The sequence below is a fragment of the Spermophilus citellus genome (genome assembly GCF_964194105.1).
Source record: "Spermophilus citellus genome assembly, chromosome: 6".
Classification (NCBI taxonomy): domain Eukaryota; kingdom Metazoa; phylum Chordata; class Mammalia; order Rodentia; family Sciuridae; genus Spermophilus; species Spermophilus citellus.
In genome coordinates, this window is record NC_138187.1 from 15,698,275 (window position 1) to 15,718,800 (window position 20,526).

Consider the following 20,526-nt stretch of genomic DNA (forward strand, 5'->3'; position numbering starts at 1 on the left):
CCCTGCAGAGGCTGGCCAGGGTGGCTGAGGGATCCTAGTGGGGGCCTGGGGAGGCCTGGGATAGCTGCTCCTCACGTTCCCTCCCATCTTGGAGCTGCTGTGGCCCACCATGACAAAACAATGTCCAGCCCACCATCTAGTCTCCGCCCCATGGCTCGGCCTCTGGCCTAGAAAGGAGTTTGGTCTCACTGATTCTGGAGAGACCAAAGGAAGAGATTCAGGTTCTTCAGGAAGAGAGAAGAAGAGAGTTGCTACCCACCATGGGTGTTAGAGTTCATTTGGGACAAGGTTTTATTTGTTTGTTTGTTTGTTTGTTGTTTGTTTGTTTGGCATTTTGGGTTTGCTTTTTGGTGCTATGTATTGAACCCTGGTCCTTACCCATTCTAAGCCCATGCTCTTCCACCAAGCTACACCCCCACCTTCCAGATAAAATGGGCTTTTTGAAACAAGAATGGGATTATACCAAGTCTTAGCCTGTTTTCTGTTGCTATAACAAAATAACTGAGGCCAGATAATTTATAAAGTACAGATTTAGGGGCTGGGGATGTGGCTCAAGCAGTAGTGCGCTCGCCTGGCATGCGTGCGGCTCGGGTTCGATCCTCAGCACCACATACCAACAAAGATGTTGTGTCCGCCGAGAACTAAAAAATAAATATTAAAATTCTCTCTCTGTCTCTCTCTTTCTCTCTCTTAAAAAAAAAAAAAAAGAACAGATTTATTTGCCTTACAGTTCTGATGACTGGCAAGTCCAAGAGCAAGGCACCAGCATCTGGTGAGGGCATTTTGGGCTGCATCATAATGTGGCATGGTGTCTTCTTTTCTTTTTTTCTGCAGCGCTGGGAATGAACCCAGGGTCTTACTCATGTTAGGTGAGCACTCTGCCACTCAGCTGCACCTCCAGCCTGGTATCTTATTTTCATTGTCAACTTTCTGGCTCTAAGTGAAAAGGTGTATAATTAAGAGGTGTCACTCTGTCCACAGGAACGTTGTGCCCATGAGAACAAATAAGGTCTCTTGGGGACTGTTCCTCCCCAGGGGAAATGGCAGGGGGAGAGGAGGCTGGGCCACTCCTGGACTGAGCCTCATGTTCCCTTTGCCTTCTGCAGGAAGCCTGGAAGCATGCGATCGAGAAGGCCAAGCACATGCCCGACCCCTGGGCCGAGTTCCACCTTGAGGACATTGCTACGGAACATGCTACTCGCCACAGGTCAGTGGCCTGTCTGGGGAGTTCTGGGATCCAGGGGTCTAGGGAGGCCCAAGTACCCTTGGAATCAAAGAGAAGGGAGTAATGCAGGTCAGGCACCCCAAATCTGGAAGCCCAAGTTTCAGCTTTTGGAGCATTTTAGATTACCAAGTTAGGATTGGTCAACCAGTGAAGTCTATGCAAATATTCCAGAATCCAAAGAAATCCGAAACCTGGAATGTTTCGGGCCCCATGCATTTTGGATAAGGGGTACTCAACTTTTAATAACAATATTTGAGTGTTTGTGCATGCGGCAGGCACTACGAATTATCTCACTGAGTCCTTCTAACAGTCCCACAGGGTACGTTTTAGGCAGATGAGGCTGAGCTATGCTGCAGTAACAAATAACCCAAGGGTTTCACGCAACAAAGTGTATTTCTTACATGTTGTGAAGTGGGGTGAAAGTTGAGGGCTCTTTGGAGCAGCTTGGGGATCCAGGTTATTTCCACCTTGTGGCTCCATCTTCTCAACTTGTGACCCCACAACTGCCACCAAAGGGAAGGATAGCATTGAGGAAGCACGGTAGCTTTTCAATGCCTGCCTTGACCCAGGAAGTAGCCTCCGTTTCTATGCATTTCAATAGTGAGATCTAGTGGCTGGGCCCCACCTCTTCCCCCATCCTGCAGTACTACCTTCTCCCTCATGAAACCCTCCTTCCACCACTGGAGACCCACCTCCTCATGGGGTGGGTGCAGGGCAGACTAGCAGGGCAGATACAGGCTTTGCTCCTTTCCTGCAAGAGCACTGTGGTAGCTGGCTGGTGACACACAGCTTCCAGGTTGAGGACACTTGGCTACCAGAAAGGCCCTGGGAATTACCAGCCTGGGAAATTTGAACATGTGCTGGGCTGGCTGTGTCTCCAAGCTCAGGCCAAGATGTTTATTTCCTAATTAAAGTAGCCAACTTCAATTGCCCTGGTTTACCGGGGTAGGAAGCCATGCCTAGAATCTCCTGAGATTTCTAAACCGGAGGCTTCCTTCTCTGTTCCTGGGTTTTCATGAGTTCTGGTGCAAGCTGGTCCTTTACTGGGACAGATTTCCTGTCCATGTGGGTTGTACCCAGGCTGGTTGACAGCAAGGTTCTTACTTGAACCAACCTGCATTTGAATCCTGCAATCTCTGGTAGAAACTTTGCCTCTCCCAGCTTCAGTTTTCCCATCTGGAAAATGGGTGCAATAACTAGTAGTCTCAAGGTGACTGTGAAAGTTGAGTGAAGTGGAGTGAAGTGGATCATGGGAGCTTAGCGAACTTGGAGCACTCTGCCCTTTATGATATTAGTGGCTGTGAGTCAGTAAAACCCTTACCAAGTCATATGTTTCCCCTGCCCCAGTTCCTGGGTTCCTCTCGTTCACAGGCGAGGGAGGATTATTTTCATTACCTTCATCTCTATCTAGTAATAAAGCAATCATCGCTGTTATTTATTGAGCACTGTATTGCCAGGGGCTGGTTACAAGCAAGTTTGCCACTGTGAAAAGCTCTTCTCCTGGGGCCTGGGAGTTCCCTGCCAGGTCTCTGCTTGTTTTTCCTCGCAGAGGTTTCAGGCTCTGAGAAACCTGTTCTCACCAGGGCGGGGAGTGCCCTAGAGTCTGCCTGAGCTGCAGAGTGGGCCAAGAGAGGCATCAAGCAGATCTTGGAACACCTTGGTGCAGGGGAGGTTTTAGATGTTAGTGATCTGCTGAGCTGAGGCGCTTCCCACCAGACAAACCTGTTTGGGGCCTACCCAGGCCCAGGGTCAGATGTGCTCTGGGAAAGAGGATTCCTAGGAGGGAAGAGACAGAATGTTCCAGAACCTTCTCCATCTCTCTCTACCTTGGGTGTGAACCCAGCAGCCTCTTTCCTGGCTAGACTTGGACCCAGGACCTTCCCCTTCCCCTCTCTGCTCATGAACAGTCTTTCTTGTGAAATAATCCCATCTTCCTGGGCTGGGCCTGGCTCAGATGTGTGGTGAGGTGCACACTAATGCCTCTCTCCAGGGATGTTATGTTACATACACCAGTTATAATAAGGATATTTCTGCAATCAGTCACTCACCAGACGTGCATTTAAATATCCACCACACCAGGCCCCATCAGGGATGACCCAGTAGGTCAGAAGGGCCTGTGGGCCAAGGAATGGAGGAGAGGCCTAGGTCATGGGGGGCCCAGACTTGAGCCAGTTACAGACAGGATCACGTTTTGATTTTGCCTTCTGAGATGGGTGCTGGTCTCTGCAGGTACAACGCTGTCACTGGGGAGTGGCTGGAAGATGACGTTCTGATCAAGATGGCATCTCAGGTGAGCTGGGTCCTGGGCTCCGAGGAGACAAGCCTGAGTGGGGACTTCCTCCAGCCAACCTCAATCCCTGTACCCTCCCCTCCACTCCCGCTTCATTTGATTTTTTTGAACCTTGGGAATTCTTTATGTGATAGTTTGCATAGTGTGCCTTTAAATAATAGCTTTATTGAAGTATCATTCGTATGCCAACAATTTGCCCATTTAAAGTACATAGGGCTGGGGATATAGTTCAGTCTTGGTAGAGTGCTTGCCTCGCATGTGCAAGGCCCTGAGTTCAATCCCCAGCACCACATACATACGCACACACACACACACACAAAAAAAAATTATATATATATAATACCGGGTGTTGTGGCACATGCCTGTGATCCTAGTGGCTCAGGAGCCTGAGGCAGGAGTATTGGGAGTTCAAAGCCAGCCTCAGCATCTTAGCGAGGCCCTAGACAACTCAGTGAGATTTTGTGTCTAAATAACATACAAAAAATGGCTGGGGATGTGGCTCAGTGGTAATGTGGCTCAGTGGTAAAGTGTCCCTGGGTTCAATCCCTGGTACCACACACACACACACACACACACACACACACACACACACACACACACACAAGTCTAAAGTATAAAATTCAATAGTTCTTAGTGTATTTACAGAGTTATGCAACTCTTACCATTATTAATTCCAGAACATTTTCACCTTCCCTAAACGAAATCCGGTGCCTAACAGTTGTTACTCCTCATTCCCTCAACTCCTCCCACCCCAGCAACCACGAATCTAACTTCTGCGCCTGTAGATTGGTCCATACTAGACATTTCATATCCTAAGACACCCTGTATCATAAATGACTGTTCTTGCCTAATTAGAACAAACTTAAAAAATAAAGAGAAAAGACTGTTCTTGGGGCTGGGGCTGGGACTCAGTGGTAGAGCACTAGCCTGGCATGTGTGGGTCACTGGGTTTGATTCTCAGCACCATCTATAAATAAATTAATTAAATAAAGGTTCATCGACAACTGAATATATTTTTTTAAAAAAGACTGTTCTCAGCACTTTGGTTGAAAATCTGTTAACTGTAAATACATTTATCAGTTTTTAAAAATTGGAGGTCACTACCTATAACTGAGCTATTGAATAAATTCAGAGGGTTGTAACCAGCCTTTGAAAAAGTAGAAAATAGTCCTTCCTGCTTGGTGGAGGTAAGGATCATCTCAGGAAGCTTTTTTTTAGTGTAACATGCACAGCTTGGCTGGGGTATAGTTCAGTGGTAGAACATGTGCTCAGCATGCATGAGGCTCTGGGTTGAGTCCCCAGCACCAGAAAGAAAGCTTATAGCTTGATGAATTTTCACAAAGTGAGTGCACAGATCAAGAAACAGAATATAACCAGTGCTTCCAGAAGCCCATCTCATGCTGTTCCCTCCCTGCAAGGATAAGCACTACTCTGATTTCTATCACCCTAAATTAGTTTTGAAAAAAAAAAAAAAATATATATATATATATATATAAAACAATAATAATAATTTTTTTTCAGGGCTGGGAGTGGAACCTAGGGCTTTGCACATGCTAGGCAAGCACCCTACCACTGAGCTACATCTCCAGCCCCATTTTTCCAGTTTTTACCAATGGAGCCACACTAACTGGGTTCTTTTGAGTATGGCTTCTTTTACTTAACACTTTGCATTTATTCTCCTTGCTGTATAATATTTCATCAAATGAACAGACCTAGTTGATTTATTTAGTATATTGTTGATGACATTCATCTTGTTTCCACTTCTTTTTGAAATAGTGTGTTAATTAGTTTTCTGTCACTGTGACAATACCTGAGATAATCAACTTAAAAGAGAAAAGATTTACTTTGGCTCATGGTTTCAGGGGCTTCATTTCATGGTCGCTTGGCCCTATCTCTTTGGACCTGTGGCGGCACAGTACCTCATAGCGGGAGCATGTGGTGGTGGAGGCTTGTTCACTTCATGATGGCCGGAAATAAAGAGAGAAAGAAGAGGGGCTTGGGTCCAACTATCCCCTTCACAAGTATCCCTCCAGTGACCTAATTTCCTTCTCCTAGGCCCTACTTTGTAAAGGTCTTACCACCTCCCAATAGTGTACACAAGGGCCTCCTCCCTGTCTCTTAGCAACTCCAGGCTGGAAGGCCTATCAGGCTTTGGTGCTGGGGTGCAGCAGGGAGGGCTTAAGGATATTAGGATTGAGATGAGGTTCTGGGCATCTGCTGGGTGGGGGGTGTCTCAGGGAACCGTCTCCTGCCTCAGGCTTGCTTCTGAGTGGGACATGGGGACTGATAACTCTCTGTGTGGTATCTTTCAGCCGTTCGGCCGTGGAGCAATGAGAGAGTGCTTCAGGACGTAAGTGACTCAGCCTGGGGTGTGGGGTTCTGCCCAGACTTGGCCAGGCTCCTTAGACCTAGGAAATTGGGACATTTTCAGCTAATGACTGGAGACAGTGACTTCTGCCGTTTTAAAGCCCAAGATCTGCCAGGTGTGGTGGTACATGCCTATAATCCCAGTGACTCAGGAGGCTGAGGCAGGAAGATTGCTAGTTTGAGACCAGCCTCAGCAACTTAGGAAGATCCTAAGAAACTTAGCAAGACCCTAAGCAACTTAGCAAGACCCTGTCTCAAAATAAAAAAATAAAAAGGGACAGGGGGTGTGGCTCAGTGGTTAAATGCCTCTGAGTTCAATCTCCAATACCAAAAAAAAAAAAAAAAAGCCTAAGTTCCTCTCCGTCTGGTGTGTGTTGGACCACCCCTTGGACCTGGCTGTGGGGACTGGGCTCCAGGAGAACAGGGTCAAGGAAAGGGGAATAGGAGAACTTCAACAGTGACCCTACCCCTCTTCCTAGCTCTTTGAAGTGTGCGGTGGAGTGGGGACGCCCCTCCTGCCTCTGCATTTCTGCCTCCAGTTATCCATGTCATGTCAGGTAGGTCCCCAGTGAACCCCAGGGTGCCCAGACAGGCCCCCTCTCTTTCCCCAGGAAGAAGCTCTCCAACTTCTTGCACGCTCAGCAGTGGAAGGGAGCCTCCAACTACGTGGCCAAGCGCTACATCGAGCCTGTGGACAGGGACGTGTACTTTGAAGACGTTCGCCTACAGATGGAGGCCAAGCTCTGGGGGGAGGAGTATAATCGGCACAAGCCCCCCAAACAGGTATGACCCGCTCCCTGCCTCCTTCCCACTCGAGAGCCGTGGGGACAGCATCTGGGGATGGGGGATGGTGGCGCTAATAGGGGCCTTTCTTCACCTTCTAATAACAACCCCTATTTGCGGAGCACAGTGAACCACGTACCTGATATGCAGAGTCATCTGTTCCTCAAAACCGAGCTCTGAGGTTGTAAAGTTTTTAATTCCCATTTCCAGATGGGATCTGTAAAGTATTTTTGGTGGCAAATGATGAAAACTCACTTGACTGGCTTAATTCAAAAAGGGAATTCATTGTTTCATGCATCAGAAAAAAAAATAGTGTCAACTATAGGCGTGGCTGGATCCTGGACCAAAGTGAGGTTATCAGGACTCTTCCCCCATCTCTGGCTGGGTGTCTCCTGTGCTGACAACATTCTCAGGCAGCCTCCAGGGTCACTTTCTGTCTTCTCAGCAATCTTGTTAGAATGGCTATACTTACTTTTCCTTAACTTCCAGTGAAAGTCTCAGACTTGGATTTTATTGGTTCTGATGAGGTCAGATGCCTATGCCTGAGCCAATCACAATGACCAAGAGAAAAGAATATGCAGATTAGGCAATTTGAGCCTTGGAGCCAGGAAGGTAGGGCATTCCACCCAGGCCACCTGGACAGAGGCTGGAGAAACCACCTGGACAGTGGTTTCCAAGAAAAAGCAGGAGGAGTGGGGAATGGACACAGCATTGGCTCCCTGAGGAACTCAGAGCTCAGTGGGGTTAACTGACTTGCCCAGCTAGGTGGGGATGGAGCCACAGCTCAAATCCAGGCCTTCCCACTCTCTGCCAGGGTTGGCCCCTTCACTTGAGACCAGGGTTTTACAAGAATGAGTCCAAGCAGAACTTTCCATTGCCTGTGGGCACTTGAGGAATCATTGGTTCATGCTCAGCCTTCACTGCTTGAGCACTACTAGATAGAAGGCACCAACTCCTCTGTGTCACAGGAGAGTCACACTTGCAGGCAACCAGCAGAATTTATTGAGCACCTGCTGTCTGCAAAGCCCTTGATTAAGTATACTTGGAGTGGACATAAGAAGTTCCCTTTCTCAGTGGCTGTGATCTCCTTAGAATTTGGCTACATGCTGGTCTTGATCTATCCAATCCTTGCATGGCTAGCTCCTTCTCATAGTTCGGGTGTGGGTTCATGTCTTAACCTCTCGCCAAGGCCATCTGTGACCACCCTAAATGAAGTCACCCTCTCACCCCCACCACCTCCGCCATGTTATTCTAGTTTATTGTATTTTCTTTTCTTCCAAGCAGTTAGAGCTTTCTGGAAGAGTCTTATGCATGTAGTTAATATTTTAGTTGCTTTCCCTTGAAGGCAGGGATTTGAGTATCTAGTAAATAGTGATGTGATTGAATTCAGGGAGTGAGATAAGTGTGGTTGTTTGAGCAGGTACTGGCTGTCCACACAACCTGTCCCACTGGCCCTTGCCCAGGGAGCCCTCTGGCCAAGCAAGTGGCCCTGCCACAAGCGTCCATGTAGAGATAGAGCCAGCATTGGAGGTAGGAGCCCTCTGAGGACTGACCTTCCCCTTCTTGCCTCAGGAACAACTGAGAAGTCCTCAGCTCTCAGCTTTGGCTTCTGTGACCTCTAAAGCTATTGTCTGCCTACCTGGTGACTCAGCCTCTCTGAACAGTCATTTTCTTGGAAAACCCAGACCTGGTTCCTCCCATGTTGTAGGTGGCACTGAGGGTAGCAGGTGCTATGGGTGAGTCCTTATGTAGCAAGATAAAATATATAAGCCACAGGTCTTCCCTACCCACTTTTAAAACTCTGTGGCATTTATGCATTTTCTCCTACGTGTAACATTAAACGTATACTTTACAAAATTTCAACACAAACAACAAAGTTCCTCATAATTCCCCATTGCAGGGAGAGAACCTCTACAGGTTGGCATAGACGACTAAACTCATGTCCGCTGTTGATAATGATGTTGCAAACATTGACTGACTCCTTTGTGTATCAACAATTTAATCTTTGTATTAAATCTGAGATTCCCCTCTCCACAGGGAAGAAATTGAGGCACAGGTGAAATAGTGCACTGCTTACTATTCATAGTATTAGTGGAAGGCACAGGCTAAGTTGCTGGCAAACATTCCTGCAAACATGTTTATGAAAAATGGTTTCTCTCTTGCTCATGCTTTGGGGTGGCTTAAAGTGGGCAGGTGCCTCACATCCTTTAAGTCGTCGGGAGGCCTGGTTTCTTCTGTCTTGTGATTCTGCCCTCCCTGGGGTTGCTGTGGGCCACAGGGTTGATTCTGGCTTGCCAGCAGAGCCCACATTGCAGGGCAGGCTGCAGCTATGGCATTGCACCTGCTCCCTTCCCATTGGCTGGGAGTGGTCATGTGACTGCCCTAGCTGCAAGGGAGGCGGAGCAATGCCATCCCTTCATGATGCATCTTGGGGATAATTAGTAGTTCTGCCACAGTCATCTGGGGAGTGGTGGAGCCAGAGTCAGAGCCCTCCAGGCCCTTCCCTTCCACCGACCCCATTCCCTGACCTCCCCCAGGTGGACATCATGCAGATGTGCATCATCGAGCTGAAGGAGAGGCCTGGCCACCCACTCTTCCACCTGGAGCACTACATTGAGGGCAAGTACATCAAGTACAACTCCAACTCGGGCTTTGTCCGCGATGAGAACATCCGCCTGACTCCGCAGGTAAGGCCCCAGCTTGCTCTGCATATACCTACACCCTCCACCCACCCCAGCCCTTGGGAGAGAAGCCTAGCCAGGGTCAGCCCTAGAAAGGAGGATCCTTGTGGGAATGAGGTCTCACATCCCCAGGGGCCCCCCAGGCTCCTTGGAATGATCCAAAGGAGATTCTGTTACCAAACACCTGTCATCCCATGCAGCTTCTTCCGGCAGACCTAAGTTGGCCACAGGATTGCATCCCCAAGGTCCTTGCAGAACTGAACAGACCTTTTTCCTCTATCTTATCCTCTATACAATTGTGCTTTGCAGAGAAAGTATCCCAACTCAGGCAGAGCTGGGATGTTATACGCCCCAGCCACCACAGTGACTGGCCAGTGTCTGCAGAGTTCACAGCCCGGGCTCTTACAACCACCTTTTTCTAACTATTCCTCACAGGCCTTCAGCCACTTCACATTTGAGCGTTCTGGCCATCAGCTGATCGTGGTGGACATCCAGGGTGTGGGTGACCTCTACACCGACCCGCAGATCCACACGGAGATGGGCACGGACTTTGGAGATGGCAACCTAGGTCAGTGGGGAAGCCAGAGTGTCCTTCCTCCGAGCATCTGAAAGTTCTTAACTCACCCAAGGAGACAGACAGAGACAGCCGATGGGCTGTATCGAGATGGGAGCTTGGGATATCTGACCCTCACTTCCAGCTCAGCATGTTTCCACCCACCCTGGCCATGTGTCTGGTGCTCACTCTGCCTTTCCCCTATTCAGATGCAAAGTGACACTTCAGATGCCCCTGTTCTGTCTACAGGTGTCCGAGGGATGGCTCTCTTCTTCCACTCTCATGCCTGCAACCGAATATGCCAGAGCATGGGCCTCACTCCTTTTGACCTCTCATCCCGGGAGCAGGACGCATTGAATCAAAACACCAAGATGCTGGTGGGTGCCCAGGGTGAACCTGGCCCGTCTGCCAGGCATTGAGCCCTGCTTTTCTATACTGGCAGCTGGGCCTGGAGTGCTGAATTCAAGAATATCAGGGCTGATAAGATCCATCCCATCTGTTCCTCAATGCATCCCCTTCAATTTGGTGCACAGAGCCCTTTGGAGGGTCCCCGTAATACAGTAGGTGGTATCCGCTTGAGTTGGGCCCATTTGTGACCAGAGTAAGGAAGACCAGCAGGTAGGAAAGGAAAGACGGTGTCTGGTGTGTTATTGTGTGATATATTGGCAAATGAGAGATTAGACTCACACCTGGCTCTCTGGGCATCTTATTGTGTGCAAGATGAGATTACACCACCACACCCCTGCTTACACAGACCAGATGCAGAATATTGGCAAAGACCAGCTTGGGATCCTGGACATATATTGGAATATGTTGTCCAGCTCAGGGCTGCAAAGTGTGGCTATCACTTTAGAAGATGCTGGCTGGCAGGCCCTTTGAGATCTGTACCATGTGCCCTTTCTTGGATACCTGAGGGTTAATCCTGCACTGATTTTTTTTTTGCATGCATAAGAGCGATAGCTAAAAGGGGTTCTCAGGGATAGAGGAAACCAACAGAAAGAACAAAAAGAGCCCCTCATTCCCCAGAGAGTGACTACATGACATAAGTATCCCTGTTACCATCCCCAGCAATCAGCCAAGACCACCTTAAGGGGGACAGAGGAAAAGTGCGGAAGCCCCCAAGTGAGGACCTTCTCTGGAAGCCGGCCTCCCCTGCTCCTTCGCCTTTCAGAGAACTCTGGAGACGAGAACATGAGTGATGTGACCTTCGACTCTCTCCCATCTTCCCCTTCGTCAGCCACACCACACAGTCAGAAACTGGACCCCCTCCGTGAGTGATGATTTGGTGTTCGGTCATTGTGATTGGAGGGGACAGCAGAGGGTAGAGCAGAGATGAACTGGTTTTCACTCCTGCTGGTAAATCAGACATGCTCATCAAAAAGGCTCATGGCCCAGAAGGTTTCATGGGTGAGTTCTTTGAATGAACTTTCAAGAAATAGGTCAACCAAATTCTTAGGTCAGGAGATAAATAGGAAGCTATCAAGTTGGTTGGTTTTGAAGCCATCTGAGACCCATTCAGTGGGCCCCAAATTACATATGATTTTTCTTTCTTCACAACTGCATTTAATTCAGAGCTGAGCATGGTGACAAACACATTACAGGTAAATTGCATTGTGACTTGAGGAGGCACAGGGTGGCGTTGCTTGCTCAGGACCCTATAGTTTGCAAGAGGTAGACTTAGAATAAGTTCTCGAGAAACAACTGAAGTCAATCCCCCAGGATCTGACCACGTTCCTCTCCCATTTTATGCCTTTCTTTAAAAATTATAAATAGCCGAGTGTGGTGGCCCAGGCCTGTAATCCCAGTGGCTCAGGAGGCTGAGGCAGGAGGACCTCGAATTCAAAGCCAGCCTCCACAACTTAGTGAGGCCCTAAGCAACTCAGTGAGACCCTGTCTCTAAATAAAATACAAAAATAAGGGCTGGGGACGTGGCTCAGTGGTTAAGCGCCCCTGGGTTCAATCCCCAGTACAAAAAGAAATAAATTAATTAAAAATAAAAGTCAGTACAGCCTGCCGTAGGCAATAGGTTGGTCTGGTGAATGTTCCAGCAGTAGAATCTGCCCATTACCTCTGTTTTTTCCTGCCCAGACTGGCCCGTGTTTGGTGACCTTGATAACATGGCACCCAGAGACCACGACCGTCTAGACAACCACCGGGTGAGTGGAGAGTAAGGGAAGGAGGTGGGGCTCCGGGCCCCAGCAGGGTGGGAGGGCTGGGCTCTCTTAGTGGGGACCGAGGGTGAGCCTTCAGATTCAGGTGGGTAGCCCAGCCCAGGTGTGTTCCAGGAAATGCCCGGAGGGCTTGGGGCTGGGGCAGCTGGACAAAGTGAAGGAACTCCGTCTGCTGCCAAGGCAGAGCTTCCTCTGGGAAAAAGCCGTGTCCCTCCAGTTCCTGGAGATCAGGGAAGATTATTTCCAAATCAGCAGCAGCACATGCCAGGCTCAGCCCTGGGTTGGGTTTGGCCACACATGTGTGGATGCCTGACCCTGAGTGGGTTACAGTCATGGAACCTACAGCCTGGTGGCACAGTGCTCTCGGGTTGCATAAAGAGAATGTCTCCTGCAGCTTCAGGTTGACTCAGCAGTGAGAAACTAAAGGTACCATGTTTGCATCTGCTCAAATATATATTATGGCATCAAAGTAAAAATTAAAACTAAAAGTGGATAAATGCACAGGTCACAGCCCCACTTTTGCTCTACTGATTACCCCAGAGGTTCAAGTTCATTCCGGGATGCTTTTCAGAGTTCTTAAATAGCAGGGGAAAGTAATAACAGGTGACATGTATGGAATTATCACCGAGAACAGTTTTAAGAGTTTGATAGATATCCTCATTTAATTCTCAAAACTTACAAGGTTGGTATTATTTTTTTATTCCTTTTAGAGTAGATTTTATTCTAGAAGTCAAGCTTAGAATTTTGGGAATACGTAATACATTTTCCTGGTTCAGGAGGAAAAGGTCTGAAAGATTAGCACAGTAGAAAGTCTCCCTCCCACCCTGTCCCTTCTTGGCGTCCGGTCCCAGTGTTAGCAACCCCGGGGGCCATTCTCTCTCTCTCATTGTCCCTGATTTAGAGTTGAAAAAACTAAGCCACAGAAGTTAAGGGACTTGCTCAAGACATTTAGCAATGGAGCCAGGGTTCAAGCTCTCAAACCCAAACCCGCCCTCTGCTCTCCTGTCCTCTGCTGCCTTCTGTTTTACACCTTGGAGTTGGTATTCATCTATTTCTCAGGTGAGGAAACTGAGACTGGGAGAGGCTGCCTGCCTCACTGAGCCACGGAGCTGAGATCTAAGTGAGGCTCTGTGTCCCACAGCTTCGGAGTGATTCCAAAAGGAGGAACATGTGCCCAAGGTTGTGTGGTTCTGAGGTCCAAGAGAGGGGTGCTTCCAGCCCCTGAATAAGGCCTGCAATCCATTTTCAGTCTTTTATCTGGCATACTGAACAGTTGGGTATTATAGAACATAATGCATCAATTTAAAGAGTTGAAAATGTCTTTCCCATGTGCTAGGGATTAAACCCAGGACCTTGCATCTGCACCCTACCACTGAGCTACATCCCCGCTCCTTAAATGTTAAAATATTAGACCAGGCACTGTAGTGCATGCATGCCTGTCATCCCAGCTACTTGGAAGGCCAAGGCAAGAGGATTGCAAGATTGGGGCCAGTCTGAGCAATTCAGCAAGACTCTGTCTCAAAAAATAAAAAGGACTGGAGACATAGCTCAGTGGTAGCATGCTTTCCTAGTTTGCATGATGCAAAAACAAATAGATAAAAATAAAAATAAAATTTAAGTAATATAAAATGGTTTATTCAAATAAAAACAATAGGGACTGAGGATGTAGCTCAGTGGTAGAGCTCACCCAGTGTGGTAAGGCCCTGAATTCAACTCAAGAAATAAATGAAGGAAGGAAGGAAAGAGAAAAAATACTAATATATGAAAAGTCTGAATTCATGGAAGGGGAGGTGAATGAGATTTGACAGGATTCGTAGCAGGTTGAAATTTTAATGGTGATGTTTTAAGTACTTTTAAAAATTAAAGGGCTTACACAACTTTGAGTTGACAAAGTTGGGTGATGGGTACATAGGAGTTTATTTTAGATTTTTTTTTTTTTTGTACCAGGGATTGAGTCAAGGGGTGCTTAACCACTGAGCCACATCCCCAGCCCTTTTTATTTTTTTTTATTTAGAGACAGGGTCTCCCTAAATTTCTTAGGGTCTCACTAAGTTGCTGAGGCTGGCCTTAAACTTGTGATTCTCCTGCCTCAGCCTCCCTAGTTGCTGGAATTACAGGCACGCAACACTACAGCTGGCTTGTTTATACTCTTTTGAGTGTTGAAATACCACTTAGTAGAAGAAAGAGGAGTAGAAAATAGATTAGATTACTGACAACATGCAAATAGGGTCAAAACTCAACATTGGTAGGCAAAGACTGAAGTCTTTGAGATTCTTAATTTTTCCAGATTCAATTTCAAAGTAGATCTAGGAGATTAAAAAAAAAAAAAACATGTATGTGGAGTTTGGTAGAGGGGACTTAGTTGTGGTGAATACTGTTAGTTTACCAGGGCTGTATCTTTTCCTTGGTCATTGATCCTAAGCCAGCTTCTGTTCTCTGCCTGTGAGTGGGTGAGCCGCTCTTAGTAATAGCACTCATCATGACCCACATTACTTTCATCCTCACCGATCTTTGATGTAGGTGCTAGAATGAATCCCATAGCTAAGGAAACCGAAGCTCAGAGAATCTGAACAAGTGCCCAGGTAATAGCTGGCAAGTTACAAAGTCAGGACTTGAGTCTGGGCAGTGTGGCTCCAACCCCCAAGTTCTTTGCCACCACTCCACACTGCTTCCTTGTCCCCCAATCCTCATGGGACAGGAAGCAGAGCAGGTTAAATGAAGAGATGGGACAAGGGGCAGAAAGCTGATGATTAGGATGTACTCAGATCCACCAAGTCCTCAAAGGACCTCTGAGACCCTAAGATCATCTTCTGTCCACAGGACTCTGAGGCCAGTGGGGACAGTGGATACCCCAGTGAAAGGCGGGGTGAGCTGGATGACCCAGAGCCCCGAGAGCAGGTAAGGATCCCACAGACAATGAGAGTAGAGTTTCCTGTTGCCTCATTGGTCCTTCAGGAGGATAAAAAGCTATAGAAAGGGAATGTGAGTGGGTTCTGAGAATATAACAAGTAAAATAACAAGATTATTTCCGATAAATATAAATGCAGGGCAGAAGGTAAAATGGATAATGTGGGCCAGGAAGGGGAGGAGGGTGGTATCTTGGATATAAGGTTGAAAATGGCAGATGAATCTGCAGCTGGGGCCTTTGGTTATTGTGGGGAGGGGAGGCTGGATAATCGGCTGGGCCATGTCCAACCCAGCCCCTCATTCCTGCCTATGGCCTGACATCTCTTTAGCTTGGCAGACAAGGGTTCCAGCTTCTGCTGGGGAGGGCTGGGCCAGTTCACTGTGAGAAGAGCCCCCTGGGAAGGTCAGCCTCTTCTCTGGATGGAGGGCCACCCGGGAGGGCTGGGCCAGTTCCCCAGCAGGAGGCTCTTGGGAGAGAGGTCTGTCCTCAGAAAAACTCAATCTCCACTTCCATCCAGGGCCACTCAAATGGCAACCGGAGGTACGAGTCCGATGAGGACAGCCTGGGCAGCTCCGGACGGGTAATGCAGTCTTGGGATCTCTGGTCACTTGCTTGTCTGTGGAGGGCTCTGTTTCTGTTTCTCCTCCCTCACGTCACTGCCACCTGCTCGTCCTCCTTGCATGTGTCCATTTTGCAAATGAGCAAATTGCCTGGGCAGACATGAGGTGCCATCCTGTGCAGGAACTTGTGGGGAGGATTCAAGACATGGTCCTGGAGGGGAAAATGACAATGGCTGTAGCTCACGTGTTAAACTACCTGACCCAGAGGAGCCTTGTGCACTTTATGAATCTATTTATTTATTTTTATTTATTTAGTGAGGGGTGGTATTGGGATTGAACCAAGGGGCATTTTACCTCTAAGCCACATCCCCAGCCCTTTTTTATATTTTATTTTGAGACAGGGTCTCACTAAATTGCTTAGGGCCTCACTAAGTTGCTGAGGTTGTCTTTGAACTTGCGATCCTCCTGCCTCAGCCTCTCAGCTGCTGTGATTTCAGGTACGCATGACTACCCCCAGCTAATCCATTTATTTCTTGTAGCCACTCAATGAGACAGGCTAAGGTTACTCATCCCCATTTTATGTATGAAAAACTGGGATCTTAAGCAACTTTCCTTAGGTTCCCAGGGTAGTCCAGATTGAGTATCCCATATCTGAAATGCTTGGGACCAGAAGTATTTTGGATATTTTTGGATTTTGGAGTCTTTGCATATATACAATGAGATAACTCGGGGATGAGACCAAACTCTAAACATGAAACTCGTTTATATTTCATATACACCTTAGCCCCATAGCCTGAAGGTAATTTTAAGAAAATTATTTATTAGTTGTAGATGAATACAATACCTTTATTTTATTCATTTATCATTATGTGGTGCTGAGGATCGAACCCAGAGCCTCACACTTGCTAGGCAAGCACTCTATCACTGAGCCACAACTGAGCTTCTGAAGGTAATTTTATAGGACATTTTTAGTGCACCTATGTTTTGACTACAGCCCATCTCATGAGAGATCAGGTAGGGACTCTTCCACTGGTGATGTCATGTTGTACTCAAAAAGTTTCAGATTTTGGAGCCTTTCCAGTTTCTGATTTTTGGATCAGGGATGCTCAGCCTGTATGTGTAGCAAGCATCCCAGATGGTGATTAGCATTAGGCAAGTCTCAGACCAGCCCTACACCTCACTTGCTCTCTCTACTGACTCCCAAACACACCTTGCTTGGATCTCGACCATCTACACCTTTGCTAAGAGGATGAGTATCTCTCCCCTGCAAAGTCTTTCCTTTCCCTGCGTCCATTCCTCCTCAAATCCTGCTCTCCAAGCCTGGATGCCATTGGCCCTCCCAGCAGTCCTGACTCTTGCTCCTCCCAGAATGCTGAGCTGTTTCTCCATCAGGTCGGGTTTTGCCAGCTCAGCATGGGGCAGGGTTGCTCAACCAGGGCACTGTTGGCATTCAGGGAGCGCTCCTCGTTGTGGGGTGGCCCTGTGCATTGCAGGATGTTGAGCTGCCTGGCTCCGTCCTGCAGGAACCTCTGGACAAGTGTATCTTCAGCTGGAAGAAACCATGCGTTTTCTAAACCCATGCCCAAAACACCCTTTGATGTCACCCACAGCATCAGGGTGGATTTGGAAGAGAGCAAGTGGATCTGCTGAAATCTGGATTTTCTCATGCCTTGTGTGGGGTTTAGTGTGTTGAGCCCCCCAAGCAGACTCAGATTAATAAATAAGGGGGAATCGCTTCTCTGAGCTGCTGCTGTCTGTTCTCCTCTGAGTCCTGTGGTTGCTGTCTCTCCGCACCTGCAAGCTGGTGGCATTTGAATGATTAGATTTGGAACATTTGTCCAATAAAATCGGACGCTGTAAGGATTTGTTCTCCCTCTTACCAGCAGGCTCCAGGGTGCTGGTAGCAGGGGCAGCTGAGACCGGGACAACAGGTCTACCCCAGCCCCTCTTTTCTCTGACCTCTAAGCTGCGCCCCCTCCCCTCCCCTCAGGTCTGTGTGGAAAAGTGGAACCTCCTCAACCCCTCCCGCCTCCACCTGCCAAGGCCATCAGCGGTGGCCCTCGAAGTGCAAAGGCTTAATGCCCTGGACCTTGAAAGGAAAATCGGGAAGTCTGTTTTGGGGAAGGTATTGTGATGCCCATTTCGCAGCCCTTTCTGCACGAGCCCGGGGCCCCTGGCCCACGCCTCTCCTGTGCCAATCGCTTCCTCCCGCAGGTTGGCTGGGCGGCCCTTGGGTGCGGCTTGGGCTTCGCAGACAGCCGGGCCAACACTGCAGTCTGTGTGGCAGGTCCATCTGGCCATGGTGCGCTACCACGCGGGCGGGCGCTTCTGCGACAAGGACCAGGAGTGGGACCGCGACTCGGCGCTCTTTCATCTGGAGCATGCGGCAGACCTGGGCGAGCTGGAGGCCATCGTGGGCCTGGGACTTATGTACTCACAGCTGCCCCACCACATCCTGGCTGACGTCTCTCTGAAGGTGAGGAACTGGATGGTGCAGACCCCGCAGGAAGTGGAGGGCTCCGTCCACCCAGCCATCACCTGCCTCCTGTCCTGGAGGTCACTGACTCACCTGCCTCCCTGAGGATGATACAGCCCAGAAACATCCTGGGCATTGGTTTGGGGTCAGGTACTTCAAAGTCAAAACTGGCAGACTTGATCTCTGGCTTTGGGGAATGAGTGGGGAGTGACAGTCACTTTTCCAGGCAATAGTGACAGTATGATGGGAGAAGCAGAGGAGACTGGTGGACACAAATAAGGAAAGGCCCTAAGGGGCTTTTTAGTGGTCCCTGCAGGCCTCCTGTCATCAGCTCTGGCCATACCCCTAGTGACTAGAGCAGAGCCTGGCACTGGGAGATGCCCATTCACTGAGTGGATTATCTAAGTTAGACCCAAAGGCCAGTGGGAGTGAGTAGGTCAGGTGAGAGACAGAGAGTTAGGTAGAGTCTAGAAGGTGGTCAGTGGGGTTGGAACACAGGGATGAGATGGGTGCAGGGTTGGGGCTAAGGAGCAGTCAGGGTAGGATGGGAAGGAGCAGGATGTGGATGTGTTGGGAATTGTGTAGGGGTCTCTTCCTTCCTTCCTGGTCATAGGCACAGAAGGAAAGAATTGAATAGACCTGTTCTGGCAAGACCTGGGGAATGCCCTAGTTTCCTGGGAGAGGTCGGGAGGCTTTGGGTGGGTATGGCTGGAGCAGAGGCTCAATATGGGTCCAAGGCAACAGCCCTTCTCAGGGCTTGACCATGGCTCTTCAGCAGGCAGATCTCAGATGAAGAGGGTGGTGAAAAACACTTTGAAGACCTTATTTATTTAATTTTTGAATACACTCATGAAAAAGTAAAAAAAATATATATATATATATATATATATATATATATATATGTATGTATATATATATATATATATATATATATATATATATATATATATAAAAAGCTGGGTGTGGTGGCCCATGCCTATAATCACAGCTACTGGGGTGGCTGAGGCAGGAGAATCATAAGTTCAAGGTCAGTCTGGGCAACTTAGACCCTGTCTCAAAGTAAAAAATAAAGATGGACTCAGTGGTGCACACCTGTAATCCCAGAGACACTAGAGGCTGAGGCAGGAGGATTGTGAATTCAAAGCTAGCCACAGAAACTTAGGCCCTAAGCATCTCAGTGAGACCCTACTGGGGAGTGGCTTAGTAGTTGAGTGTTCCTGGGTTCAATCCCTGGTACCCCCCAAAAAATGAAATTGAAAACACAAAAAGGCCACGGGATGTAGCTCAGTGGCATGAAAAAAAAGAAGAATATTTGAAGGTTTACAGTGCAAAATCCCCCTCCCACTTTTCCTCCCATTCTCTCATTTTCTGAAAAACACGTATAGCTGTTATTACCAATTTTTCATATATAATTGCAGAAATGTATTAATTACCTAAGATATAGTAACGAATTACTACAACCAGAGTGCAGGACCATGCATCCTCTGAGGCTCTAGGGGAGAACCTTCCTTATCTCTTCTGGCTTCTAGAAATTGCCGGCAGTTTTTGGCGTTCCTTGGCTTGAATCATTTCAATCCCTATCTCTGCCTTCAAGTGGGCTTCTACCCACATGTCTCTGTCTCTTGTGTTTTTATGGACACCAGCCATATTGGATTTAGGGTCCTCATAATCCAAGATAGTCTCCTCCTAACATAACTACCAAACATCTGTGAAGACCCTGTTTCCAAATCAGATTACTTCCTGAGGTTCTGGGTGGACATGAATTTTGGGAGGCATATTATTCCTCCCAGAAAACAGTTTTCACCTGCAAATATGGAGTCCAGATTCTAATGGTCTACCTTCTTATTTTTCCTCCAAAGTTAGCATACTGTACCCACTTTCTGGACCTTGCTTTTTTCACTAGACCTTAATTTTCCACAGTGTCACACAGAAAGCTTCCTGATTCTTTGTTGACAGTGTTCCATAGAATGGATATGACACACTTTAACCTGGATGGATTCTTGGGTGGTTCCACTCTTTTGCTGCTGTGACTAGTCTTATCCACATTAAGTGGAACCTTATGAAACTTCACATTGTTTTAATAGATCATGAACCGTAGAATGTTGGTAGCTTCCTGTGGTTTAGTTGACTATAATATTTGGCATGCAGGCAAGGGATACCACAGCTGTTTTTATTTCCTATTTTATTCCCTGTTCTTCCCATCTCTGTGCTTCTTGGGGGCAGGACTGAATATATCTCATTCAATGAGTGATGTGCTGCTAAACATTCAGTAGTTGGCTTTCAGAGATGCAGAGGAAATCTGTGCATATATATATACATATTATGCAGTTTGCTGACATAATGTGCAGCATATGTTTTACAAATAGCAATAAAAGTACTCTTGTAAATTCTATATTGTCAGCTGATCCACACAGAACACGTTCATTGGTTTTTACCAACTTTTGCACATGTCAACCTACCTGTGGTGGTAATTGGTGAAAGGGGTACAGTTCTGACATGAACGTTGGTTGAT

General features: G+C 47.8%; 1 protein-coding gene across 2 annotated transcripts in view; it reads left to right on the top strand.

Moving 5' to 3' along the window:
* EEF2K (eukaryotic elongation factor 2 kinase) overlaps window positions 1-20,526 on the top strand; it is a 55,795-nt gene that overhangs the window by 22,639 nt on the left and 12,630 nt on the right. For both annotated transcript variants that reach the window (XM_081298341.1, XM_081298340.1), the window contains 13 exons: window positions 1,107-1,207; window positions 3,455-3,515; window positions 5,828-5,865; window positions 6,494-6,665; window positions 9,203-9,352; window positions 9,782-9,914; window positions 10,149-10,276; window positions 10,968-11,169; window positions 11,988-12,055; window positions 14,891-14,968; window positions 15,496-15,558; window positions 17,529-17,663; window positions 17,826-18,014. In XM_081298341.1, the coding sequence (XP_081154467.1) occupies window positions 1,107-1,207; window positions 3,455-3,515; window positions 5,828-5,865; window positions 6,494-6,665; window positions 9,203-9,352; window positions 9,782-9,914; window positions 10,149-10,276; window positions 10,968-11,169; window positions 11,988-12,055; window positions 14,891-14,968; window positions 15,496-15,558; window positions 17,529-17,663; window positions 17,826-18,014 (1,518 nt within the window). The remainder of the gene's footprint in view (window positions 1-1,106; window positions 1,208-3,454; window positions 3,516-5,827; window positions 5,866-6,493; window positions 6,666-9,202; window positions 9,353-9,781; window positions 9,915-10,148; window positions 10,277-10,967; window positions 11,170-11,987; window positions 12,056-14,890; window positions 14,969-15,495; window positions 15,559-17,528; window positions 17,664-17,825; window positions 18,015-20,526) is intronic.